The sequence below is a fragment of the Ochotona curzoniae genome, unplaced genomic scaffold (genome assembly GCF_017591425.1).
Source record: "Ochotona curzoniae isolate NIBS_2020 unplaced genomic scaffold, NIBS_Ocur_1.0 contig_2688, whole genome shotgun sequence".
Lineage (NCBI taxonomy): Eukaryota > Metazoa > Chordata > Mammalia > Lagomorpha > Ochotonidae > Ochotona > Ochotona curzoniae.
In genome coordinates this window covers 23,450,884-23,463,789 of record NW_024465553.1, presented here as the reverse complement: position 1 = coordinate 23,463,789, position 12,906 = coordinate 23,450,884, and the positions used below count along the sequence as shown (strand labels likewise).

The window sequence follows — 12,906 nt, the reverse complement described above, 5'->3', positions numbered from 1 at the left end:
GCAGGGTCCCAAGGCTTTGGGTTGTCCTCTACTGCTTTTCCAGGTCACAAGCAGGGACCTGGATGGGAAGCAGGGCAGCCTAATTAGAAACCAGTGCCCTTATGGGATCCTCGCTCATGAAAGGCTATGCTACCATGCTGGGTTCAATACAGGGTTTCTATATGGCATTTTCTTTGAATTTGACTGGAAATCATGGATTTTTCAGTATTGTACAATGTCTGAGAGGTGTTCAGGTACTCGTATTTAGTTTTTCTTTCTTTGGTAATTGTTCCTTGCAGCTTTCTGAAGATTTTCTACCCATGCATAGCTTCTATACCCAGGCAGTAATTCAGAGATTATGCTATTCACATTTTTGGAGCTTTTTCTCTAGTCAGTTACTTACCTTTTAGTATATAGATGGGCAGAATACACTCACTTTAAACTTCCTGACTGTTGCTGTTTGTCTTTCCACCTGGCAAACATAACTGTGCTTTGTTGGAATTGTCCTTTCTTTGCTAGTGTTTACTAAATGTCCCTTGAGGAAAGATCCAGTGACCCTAGGATTTACTCTTCATGCTAATCTTCTGTTAGGTATTACAGTTATGTCTGTTCATCACCTAAAATCTCATTAGATTACTTAAATGTGCTTTTTAGGTTTTCTAGTTCAGATAAACAAACAGTACCAGTTATTCTGTCATGGTTGGAGGCAGCAAACATTAATAAAAATGCTTTTAAGTTTCTGGTGTAGTATAAAAGCCATAATTGTAATTTACCTGTCAAATCTCTTATTTGTTGTAAGTTGATTGTTTTTTATGGCATTTATAAGAGGTGTTATCAGGGTATGGAAGAAAATGTGGTTTCAGGTTTGTTATGCATCTTGAGTTCCTACTGTGTGCCTCGGGCTGTATACATCTTGCTGAGGACAGGAAATAAAACATCAGTTGTGAGTCAAGTCTTCAGAGAGAAACAGAGCAGCACAGAGGAAGCAGGCTACCTGGGTTCTTGCCTCACAGGGAAGAATTTCCCTAGAGACCATGCAGTGAGCAAAACAACATTTATTAAAGATAGAAATCTCCTAGCACAGCAGTCAGGAGGAGGCCTCCAAGAAAGGATGGTCTGAGAATCTGGTCAAAGTGGAATCTCTTAAGCACAATTTTTTGGGATAAAATAGAAGACAATTAGCAGTCAATTACAGGGTAGGGGCAAAACTCATCAAAGGGTTAGAGTGGTAATCTTGTCTAGCTTGTTTAAAACACAAATTCATCAGAAGAGTGTGATTGGTAACTTCTTCCATTCTCACGATAAACTCGAGTCTCAGAAGGGTACAGTTCTGGCCTTGATACTCTCATGATGAGGTTGGCATTTTGCCCTGGGAAGGCAGTGTCTGGGAGAAACAAGCATATTATATACTTTCAAAAGGACTCCACTTTTTTTCATTCCAACAGGGGCCTGGCCCTCTCTACCAATCTAATTCTAGCAAGCTATTTAGCATTGTCTGTTGCTTCATAGTAAATCACCCTAAATAGTAAGGGGTTGAAAGGAACAATTTTTGTTGTCTGTTGGTCAGAAATGTGGGAATGTGGCAGGTACCCTCAAGTGGGTTAAGCTGCTGTGTGGGTGGATACTTCCCAGAGTGGAGTGCCTAGTCCAGGTTCTGGCTGTTTACCATGCCTCTGATCTAGTTTAATACTGATGTATCTGGGAGGCAGAGAATGATGGCTCAAGCTCTAGGGTTGCTGCCATCCACATGCGACATGTGCATGGAATTCCTGGCTGCTGGCATCTATCTGGCTAGCCCTGGTTATTGTGGCATTTGGGTAGTGAACTAAACAGATGTAAAAATTCTCTCTGTCACTCTTGTCAGAAAAACAAATCTTGAAGGAGGGAGGGAGGGAGGGAGGGAGGGAGGGAGGAAGGAAGGAAGGAAGGAAGGAAGGAAGGAAGGAAGGAAAAGAAAGAAAAAGAATGCAGAGTTGATTTAATAAAATAAATCCTTTAAAGAGACACAAACCAGAACAGCAATGATGTCACAGCTTGACTAGTAATTGCTTGTTTCCATGTCCATACTCATGGTTATTGGATTCAATCACCTGTGAAGTTCTGGAGGCTTAAGTCAAGTCCTTCCAACAGTGGCCTTTCCCTGGGGCAGCTCCTGGTAACGTGTCATCACAGTGAGCAAGTACTATATGAATAAGACAGAAACTGCAGTTGTTTGTGGCCCATTTCAGAACACAGTCTATATGAAATACATTAGATTAGAAAACAGTGTTTTGTAAACGGTAGGAGAAATAGTGGAATAAAGATAGTGTTCTTGATTTCCAATTGGGTTACTGTTGCTGTTGTTGTTTTAATTTAGTTTTCATGAAATTCTCAGTGAATGCAGTTCCTTTAGTTGTAGAACTAGTTAACCTGTTACCTGGTAAAGCCCTACTCTGTGTGTGTGTGTGTGTGTGTACGTAGGATACAGCTGCCAGTGTTTACTCTTTGTATTTGTTGTTAGGCAGCTGGATTATCTTCCGGGTTGTTGATCAGACAATGCTGATATTTACATTTTAAGTATATGAATCTCAGCATATGCTATTTTACATATACTAATATTAACTTATATACATTTCTTGCTCTTTCCACAGAATGTACAGTTTATGAAACACAGGACAGTAAGACGCCCGCTCACATCTCCTGGAGGATCTCTTTCAAAAATCCAGCCCTGGGGCACCAGAGAGCAGGAGTGTGGGAAGCATCATGTGCTGAAGCGGCGGACCTCGGCTCACCTGTGCCCTAACAGAGTTACAATGTTTTCAATTCTCTGAGCTTGGAATTCAGGGGAGTGAGTTGAAAATCTGAAGATGCGGCCATGGAGTGGTTCCTGGCGTTGGATTATGCTCATTCTTTTTGCATGGGGGACCTTGCTGTTTTATATAGGTGGTCACTTGGTACGAGATAATGACCACCCTGACCACTCGAGCCGAGAACTGTCCAAGATTCTAGCAAAGCTTGAACGCTTAAAACAGCAGAATGAAGACTTAAGGCGGATGGCTGAATCTCTCCGGTAAGTTTGAAAATTTTGGGAAAATAGTGGAAAATTTTTTTGTTTGTTTTTGTGTATAGAATTTCATTCAGTTATCAGAAAATAGTTACTACTTATAAATCATCTTGCTGAAAAGTTAAATATCTTAGTAAATTAGTGTGTGTCTATTTAAAACAGAGAAATTCTTTGTAGTGGTTTATTTCATTTTGCATTTGAATTTCATGTAGAAAATGTTGTTAATTTTATAAATTTTCATTTATGGTTATTTACAGCATTTTTATATATTCAATCTAAAATTAAATTAGTGTTTAATAAAACTTTTACTGTATGGGCCTGGAGCGGTGGTCGAGTGGCTAAAATCCTCGCACAGAATCCCACATGGGATCCCACATGGGCACCGGTTCTAATCCCGGCAGCTTCACTTCCCATCCAGCTCCCCCTGCTTATGGCCTGGGAAAGCAGTTGAGGATGACCCAAAGCCTTGGGACCTTGCACCTGTGTGGGAGACCTGGAAGAGGTTCCTGGCTCCTGGCTTCGGATTGGTGCAGCACTGGCTGTTGTGGTCACTTGGGGAGTGAATCAGTGGACAAAAGATCTTCTTCTGTCTCTCCTCCTCTCTGAATATCTCTGACTTTGCAATAAAAATAAATAAATCTTTATTAAAAAAACAAAAAAACCTTTTACTGTATGGATTACAACAAGGGCTACTGAGTTAATCTCTAATATACTTAAATGAAGGAACAGAACTTCCTTTTTAAAAACTGAATCTGGAAATATAAAGGATGACTTGCTACGTCTGGTTTATAAAAATTGTGACATTTACCTGTTAGAAGGCGTTAATTATTTAGGAAAGCACAGTGTAATATTTCCAAAGAAAAAGTGGACAGGGTGATACAGGTGACAGAGTTTGCGAAGTTTCAGAGTAACAGAATCATCATTGCTGCCTCCCATGGCCTGCTTTAGCAGAGAGCTGGCATCAGGAGCTGAAGTAGGATTTGAACCCAGTTATCTGGATGTGGAACATAGTCCTGTTAGAGTGGTGGCTTGATCACTGAGCTAAATGCCTGCTCCACTCTAATTTCTTAATTAGCAATGTTCAAAGAAGAAAGGAACAGGAATTGCAGGGTCTTCTTAGGCTGAACATTGGAAGCAGCAGCCTGTGATTTTTGACACAGTCTATTGGTCAGTGCAAGTCACAAGACCACACTGTATTTGAAAACAGAAGAAATGTTAGACTCTACCTCTTGGTTACGAGTAATTTCTATACATATTAAACATACCATTGTTGTCTCCCAGAAATAAGGTTGAATACAGTGGTTTCGGCCAAAACATGGTAGATGTTAAGTTGCCAAAGCTGACTTTTAGATATGATGTAATAAGCCATAAGACACCGTAATTAATTTTCAGCAAGGAGTGATAGAATGAAAGTGTTTGAGGAATATTTAATTTTCCAATTATTTGGGCTGTTCCTGACTGAACATGAGAAATTAGCTAGCAAAGAAACTGTTAATCTAGAAATGAGGTAATACAGATTTAGGCAAAATAATGGTTCAATCTATTGGTTTTCATGCTTGGATTTCTTACATGTTTGTGCTTATTTGGCTCTTCATAGAGATCTTTTTCTTACTTGATAAATGCTTGCATCTTTGTTTTTTTCATTTAGCATAATATATTTTAGATTTATCAATGTTTATTGATTATATCGACAGTTCATTAATTTGTATTTTTGAGTAGTATTTTTGTTCCTTTTTAATATTGAGAAGTTTTGATATCAAGCATGATACACATATAATAGGCTGTTTTTTTAAAAAGATTTATTCATTGTGTTTGAAAGCAGAGTGACAAGGAGGGCGAGAGAAGGAAAGGCACTGAGGGGCGGGGAGTCAGGAAGATAGAGGGAGAGAGATACCGAGACATTGAGAAAATGATCTTCCCTCCAGTGCTCAGTCCCAAATGACCCGAATGACTGCAACAGCTGGGCTGGGTTAGACTGTAAGCAGGAGCCAGGAGTTCCTTCCAGGTCTCCTACATGGGACCATCTTCCACTGTTTCCCAGGTTTGTCACCAAGGATCTGGATAGAAGTATAAAAGCTAGGACTTGAACTAGCTCTCTAGCATGGCATGAGGGTGTTCCGTGCAGCAGCTTAACTTGTGCTGGGCAACAATGCTGGATACTAGGCTGTTTTATTTATTTCTTTATTATAATAACTTAGGCATTTTTATTTCTCATCCTTTTATGCATTTTTGTTTTGTCCTTCCTTTATTGATGTTATGAGCTCATAAGTGTTTTTGTTCCTTGGGGTATAAACTGACTGCGTTGCCTTCCAGTTGTAGTTGAAGTTTACTAGAAAATACCTGCAAAAATATCAAAGTTTATATACAAAAAAAACCCCACAGCCTGGATGAGTGTTGAAATGTCACAGAGTTGTAAAATATGGTAGAACGCTTAATTGACAGCTTTCCTCTTAATTTAAATCTCTGTTAGTCTACACTCATTTATTTTTGAGAGCGTAAAAAATTCAAATACACTTTTGGGAGCCTGTTGTTCTTTGGTCCTGGAAAAAAGAGAAAGAGATGCTAGCAGTAAAAACTGTAAGTTTGCAAGCCACAAAGAATGTGTAAGTGATTCATGACCCGTTTTTCTGTTCAGATAGATTATAGCCAGATCATGAATCTTTTGGTGGAAGAATGTGCCAGGCCGCAGCAGTAGGGAATGCTTAGTCGTGTGGAAGGCACTTGTGTGGTTCTTCACAGGTCACGTGTTCTGTTTGGGAAACTTGTAATGGGAAGTGGAAAGGGCTTTGCTCTAGTTAGTTGGCTGGGCATTTCCTCTGGACATTTTTCTTTAGAACTGCTAATCTGTCCAAGAATAAATGACATACTCCGGCATGTGCAGAGAACCTGCCATGTGGTTGTAATCCCCCCCCACCCCTTTTTCAGTTTGATATTTGTTATGTTATTAAGAATATCATATGTTTCTTATGATAATATTTGTTTCCTGCCGGACAACATTTTAATGGGGGTTTCTCAGTCAGGACTCATAAAGTTACTGGCTTGGTCAATTGGTATTTCTATTATTTGTACTAATCTTTTGTTTATTATTGATGTTTATTGCCATTGTTCTATTTTAGATTCTTTGTGTTACTGAGATAGTGTTTTTTCCTGTGTTCTTTGTCTATATCTTGTTTTATTGATTGCTGCTAGTTTGGTTTCATTTCCTTTCTTGTAATCTGTACAAGTGTGTTTATGTGTGTGCCTACTCTCCATTTTAAGGCTGTTTCCGAAGGAGATTTATTGATCTTCCAGTACAAGTTAAGAGCCTATATTCCTAAGTGCTTTGGAGAAAAGTATGTTGGATTTCAGGATTTTTTTTCTTTTGGTTTTGGTTATGGGTTTTTGATTTTGAAATGTTTATATTGACTCTGTTAGTTGAATCTCCTTGATCCAAATCCAAATTGAAGATTTTCAAGATGTGTGGATTTTCAGTTTTCAGATTGAGAATCTTCACACTGTATATTTAGTGTGTTTACTTCTAAGTACAGCCTGAAGTTATAGCTGCATATGTTTTGATGATGTCATATTTTTATTGCCAGTCAGGAAGAAATATTTTCAGATTTGTATTGTGATCTTTTGACCTATGGCTTTCTTGCAGTGTGTTCTTCAGGTTCCAGTTGATCTCTTTTGTTTATGTGTTTCTTTTATTTCCAGCTTGTTGTGTAACCATGCAGAATTATATTCTGTGTCATTTTGGTTCTTAGCAAATGATTTATGTTGGTGAAATTTAAGAAGACTGTATATTCAACAGTTCTTAGATCTTCTAAATATGTCATTTAAGTTAGCTTTATAGTATTATTTAATTACTCAAATTTTCTAAATTCATAAGATTATTTTTGAAAGATTTTTAAAAATTTGTTTGTTTAAGAGGCAGAGTTGCAGTGGAGTGTGCGTTAGAGGTCTTCCATGTACTGGTTCAGTTTCCAAGTGGCCACATCCAGTTGATCCAAAGGCAGGAATTCCTTGTGGGTCTTCCACGTGGGTGCAGGGGTCCAAGTACTGGGAGTCCTCTGGTACTTTCTCAGCCATGTTAACAGGAGGCTGGATCTGAAGTGGAGCAGCTGACATTTGATCTGATGCCCAAATGGAGAACCCACTCTGTATACAGTGGCTTTATCTGTCATATCACAGCACCAGCCCCTATACAGATTATTTTTTTTTTAATTCCTATTTTGTCATCTATATGTTAAAGTCCCTCACAGAACTTGTAGACTTTTTTTGCTCAGCTCTGTTAACTTTTGTTTTATATATTTAAGGGCTGTTTCATTTGGCTAGTGCAAATTTATAACTCATTTCTGTGAAAAGGATCTACACATTCTTTAATCATGAAATTTCCTTATTGATATCTAGAAATACTCTGATTATGAAGTCTAACTTCTTTATATTAATGTTGCTAAACCAACTTTCTTTTGGTTGGTGTTTACATTTCTGCTTTTAAGTTAAACTACCTTGTATCCTTCTGGCAGAATAGAGTCCAGTCTTGTTATTTTCATCCATTCTGACAATTGTTTATTATTTTGTTCATTTACATGAATTATATTTTAATTACTGATTTAAGACAGCTTCCTTGCTCTCTTTGTCTGTTTCTCATTTATTTCATCTTTTTCATCCTATTTTTTTCTAGTTTTTCCATATTGAGTTATTTCCTTCAGTTTGAAGAATGCCCTGAAGCGTTTTTATGTAGAGCATGGCTCCTGACAATAAATTATCTGATTTGTGATTGATTATAAAATACTAGTCTGCTTTCTGTTAATGATAATTCATTGTCACACCTAGGCACATGATCCAAGACAAGTTTATTTTGACTCTCAGTGCTGGCGTTTGAAGATGGCGAAGGGCGCTTCCTGGCAGGAAGTAGGGACCGTGTGTGTGTGTGTGTGTGTGTGTGTGTGTGTCTGCTGAGTGGGAGCACAGGAGCACAAGCGTGCTCAAGTCACAGCACATCCCTAGCTGATTCGTGTGGATTTCAGACTTCATTGGAAATAATCCTTATTTTCATCTGTTTTGATCAAGTTTGTTGTAATTTCTTTTTACAGTTATTCTATTGTATCCATTATATTTTCTGTTAATTTCAGTATCTTGATCACTTTTTGATTAATTTCTATTGATTTTTCCTTTGATTTTTCTATCTATATAGTTATTAATTTTGTGTCACTTTATAGACATATTAATTTGAAAAGTGCTGTGGAGTGCTGTCAAGGTTTACCTCTGTTATAGATCTGTTAGCTTTAGTTGTGTTTCAATTCAACCTACCTGGAATTGAAAATAGATATGTTAATGGTATATAAAACTAAGCCTAGTTATGTTTTTCCTCAGGCATATTTTTTCTAGGTTTTTGATTGAGAACTTGATAGACTTGAAATACAGGAAATTTAGTTTGCCTTTTACAGATTTTTGAGCTTTGTAAGTTTAAGGTAGAACTCAAGAAACCTTGAGTTATCAGTAGCACAGGACGATGGAAACTTTCAGTCTGCCTAAAAATTCCCTTGAGGTGTATTGCACCCAAATTTAGTAAATATACTGTGGAAAAAAATGGCTTTGTGTCTAGCCTGCCTGAGATTTTCATACCACTGCTCTGTGTGATCCGCGCGGGTGCCTTACATGGTAGTCAGGGTGAGCAATTGCTGTCTGAGTAGGAATGTCACTATTTTAGATTGCTGCTCTGGGGAGTTTTAGCTGCTTTAATCGCACACCTCCTTGCTGTCTGAGGGGTGGTGATTTGCATTGAGAAGATCATTGTCATATTATACTCTACTTATAACTAAATCTATTTGGCTTATAATGTAAATGTTGATCATTTTCCCCAATGTTGCTGCTTTAACAGAGTCCCACAAATCCCTGTGTTCCTGTGCATGAACCCTTAGAACTAGTGCGTCCTAGATCTTGTCCTTTTAAAGGTCTATATCTTAAGTCCAGTTGTGGGACAGTGGTTTAAGCTGCTGTCCGCAGTGCTGGCACTGGTTCAAGTTCTCGCTATTCAATTTCTTCCTTTTTGTTTAAACCTACTTATTTTATTGGAAAAGCACATTCACAGATATAAATTAGTTCACTACGTTTGTAGAGGGACAGATTTTTCCTTCTGCTGATTTACCCACCAAATGGCCACAATGGCTGAACTGATCAGGAGCCAGGAATTTTTTCTGTGTCTCCTTTGCAAGTGCAGGGTCCCAAGGACGTGGACCATCCTCCACTTGCTTACCATAAACAGAAAGCTGGATGGGAAGTGGAGTAGCCAGGACACGAACCAGTGTCCATATGGAAACTAGTGCTTGGAAGAAGAGGATTAGCCGATTTAGGCATCATGCCAGCCCCTCTGTTTCTGGTCTAGCTTGATGCTAATAATAAGCCTGGTAAACCAGAAGAAGATAACTCAAGTGACCCTGACTGCACTACAGGAAATCTGGTTGGAGTTCTGGGTTCCTGGCTCCTGCCTGGCTAGCCGCAGCCGTTTTGGGAATGAACCAGCAGATGAAAGATCTCTCTCTCTCTTTCTGTACAGTTCTGCCTTACAAATACAATAATTTTTTTTAGAGATCTGGTTATACTTTTCATTCATTGTTGTCATTTTACTCATACTTTTCTCATTTTTAAACTTCTCTGTCATTATACCCATGTTAGGTGGGTAATGAAAGGAAAGAGTTGGAATTGCAAGCTTGCGGACTATGACAGTCAATCATTTTCATTGACTGATGTGAGTCCTTTTAAATAGAGTGAACTGATTTGGAGTAAAAGGGCAGCATAGGTTAATTTGATTGGCTTGTTAGACCAAATCCAGGGGAAAAGCCAGGGCAAAGGAAAAGAATCCTTTGGGACTCATTCCCCAGAAATGTTTACCAGGATGTGTCTGGCTCAAAGTAACCACTCTGCCATTCACCTGGGAGGATCCATGCTTGCCCAGAGTGAGTGATTTGGAGACGACATTGTATGTGGGAATAACACCTATATTCTCAAATGAGGAGCAGCGGGAAATGTCACATGGTGGAAAATTTCTGTTTTTTTTTTTGTTTGGTTGTTTGTTTTAATTGTATCTTTCCCAGTTCCTTCTTCTGAGAGTGGAGTCATCTGTAATTTCCATGTTATTATCATAATCAACTTTGAAGAGCACTGAACTGTGTAGGAAAAGAGCACATCCGTGGTATAGTGCTGCTCTTACCACGTGATGCAGACGATGATGGCCCACGTTCCTAGGCTCCTGCGCATCACATGGGAGATGCCGTCAGGTTCCTGCATCCCGGCTCTGGCCTTGTCTAACCCTTACTGTTGTAGCCTTTTGGGAAGTAGCCAGCAGATGGAAGATAAATAGCTCATCCTTCAAATAAGTAAATAAATAAATAATCTTTAGGAAATATTTTTGTGCAAGTAGCAAAATTCAGTAAATTTGTGCTTAATGTATAATATATAATAGCTTTGCCCATAGGCTTGTAAGTATTTTGTAAAGCTAGGGGTGTGGGGTGTGAGAATGCTTTACTGTCCTGTTCGCTGGAGAGCTGAAGCTCATAATCAACTTGTAATATTTTTGTCACTGTCTTATGGGATATGTCACTGAATGTTGGCTTGCAGTAGAAAATTATACAAGGGAAGATGTTCGCTTCTGCTTTTACTCATAGAATCTTAATTATTCGAACTATAGCAGGAGCACCAAAAGCAAAAAAGAAATACTTAAATAGCATAATGTTGGACATGTGACTGTTGCTAAAGAGCTGTGCTACTGTAACAAAATGGGGGAAACCAGTGTGGAACCTTGGAGAATGGGGCGGGCAGAGGGCAAGAGGGAATCCTTATACCTATTAAAACTGTATCATGGAAAATAATATAAATAAAAACAGAAAAATAATGGTTATTAATAAATTTGACAATTCATCAGGTCACATTCTAAGCACTTGTGACTCATTTATCACCTGCAATAGGCCTGTGGATAAGCACTACCCTGAACCCCATTTCCTATATTTAGAAAAAACACAGTTGGGGAATTTACTGAAACTTACCCAACTGTGAACGGTGGTTTTGGAGTTCAGAACAAGCTACTACGCTATATAACTCACATTCTTACTTTTCAGAAATTTTTAAGTATTTTTATTTTATTTGAAAAGCACATGGCACATAGAGAAAGATTTCCATCCATTGGTTCACTTCTCACATGCCTGGAACAGCCAGAGGTTGGACTAAAGCCAGGGGCCTAAAGCTCAGTCCACATCTGCTCAGTGTGTAGCAGAGATAAGAGTATGTGTACATTTGAGCCATGACCTGCAGCTTCCCAGTTCAGCAGGACATTTACAAGAGGCTGAAATGGAAATGGAGCTAGGACTTGAATTAAAGCACCCCAGTATGAGACATGGGTGTCTTGACTGCTTTGCCAAATGTTCACTTTTATTGTCCACATTCTTAACCAGATTGATACGACAGCTTTGGAACTAACTGCAGAAAACCCTTTTATGCTGACACTCTTTGCTGCTTGTGTGTGTGGATCCTGTAAATTAGAGCACAGATCTCTTCCTATCAGATTCCTTTCTGTCTCAGAGTTAATGGATGAAGTGATCAGAGGTGAAGAAAGGGCGTTGCATGTTTGGGAGTAATGAGGTGCATTCTGTAAGAACATATATAGTGATCCTTTATGCAACAGAATGTCAGATACCTGACACAGAATATGTGGTGCAAGGACAAATACGCAGGACCACTATTGTAATTAAAAACTTTAGTATCCTTTTTACAGTAATTGATAGATCAAGAAGGCAGAAAAATTAGGTATAATTGACAGCAGCAGCACTAGCAATCAACCTGACCTCATTGACATTTATAGAATACTCTATCCCATGGCAGCGGAGTACACATTTGCCATTTGAAAACTTTCCTAATTTGATGTGCTTTCTGGTATTTGGATCAAGATATTTTTTTAAAATAATTTCTATAATTTGTCTTGTCATAATAAATAAGGAAGTTTGTGTATATGATTTTGGTGAAGGGGGTAGGGATTTAAACTGTGGAGATTTCTTCTTGAAAGATGAACTAGAAGTCTGTCCCATAGAGAAATTTCATTTTCTCTTTTTTCCAAGATCTGTTCACTCCCTACTCCCAGCAAAGATGGCTCAATAGGAATACCCTAGACCCTAGAAGAAAGGGTAAGATCAGACTTTCTCATTAGGAATCATGATTGCTTTCTCTGTTCATATTAATATACTCAACAGTATCAGAATCAGTTGGTATAAATTCACTTAATATTTATAAAGCAGTATATTTATAAGAATTTCTGGAGCCAGCTGTAATTTTGAAGATCAAATGAAGTCATATCATTTCTAAATCACATATTGTAAATCATAATTATAAACAGGAAAGAAATTGTAAAAATTAAACAGTGTTAAACAGTGAATGCCTTGGATAAACTGTAAAGTAGAAACAGTGGTGACTTTGGCAAGTCATTCATTATTTTTCTTATTTTGGATTCCTAAGATATATAAAAAATAAAACACATCTGATTATTTACATGTACCCAGTTAAACAGGTGTATTGGATTCTTCAAGAAGTTGAAAAACTGAATTAAAAGTGTTTTGAAGTATCTTCATAGTTACTCATTGCTGTGCAACACATTACCACAAGTTTAGTGGAGTTTATTATCTTACAGTTTTTGTGGTTGAAGAAGTCTGTGTGCAGTTCAGCTGGCCCAGCCAAGGCTGTGGGAGGTGTTAGCTAGCAGTGCATTTCATTGCAGAGCTCGGCTAAGTGAAGATACCGTGTAAGATTGCAGGCCGCTGTCCCAGTTGGTTGCACTGCGACTTGCGGGGCTGGGAGCCTTGTTTTCTTGCTGCATGACTGCTAACGGGCAGTCTCAGAGGAGAGGCTGCTGGAGAGGG

At 38.4% G+C, this 12,906-nt stretch overlaps 1 protein-coding gene across 2 annotated transcripts in view; it reads left to right on the top strand.

Moving 5' to 3' along the window:
- The window catches only part of FUT8 (fucosyltransferase 8), a 131,726-nt gene that overhangs the window by 68,858 nt on the left and 49,962 nt on the right, over window positions 1–12,906 (top strand). For both annotated transcript variants that reach the window (XM_040975437.1, XM_040975438.1), the window contains one exon: window positions 2,610–3,028. In XM_040975437.1, the coding sequence (XP_040831371.1) occupies window positions 2,826–3,028 (203 nt within the window). In that variant the 5' untranslated portion in view covers window positions 2,610–2,825. The remainder of the gene's footprint in view (window positions 1–2,609; window positions 3,029–12,906) is intronic.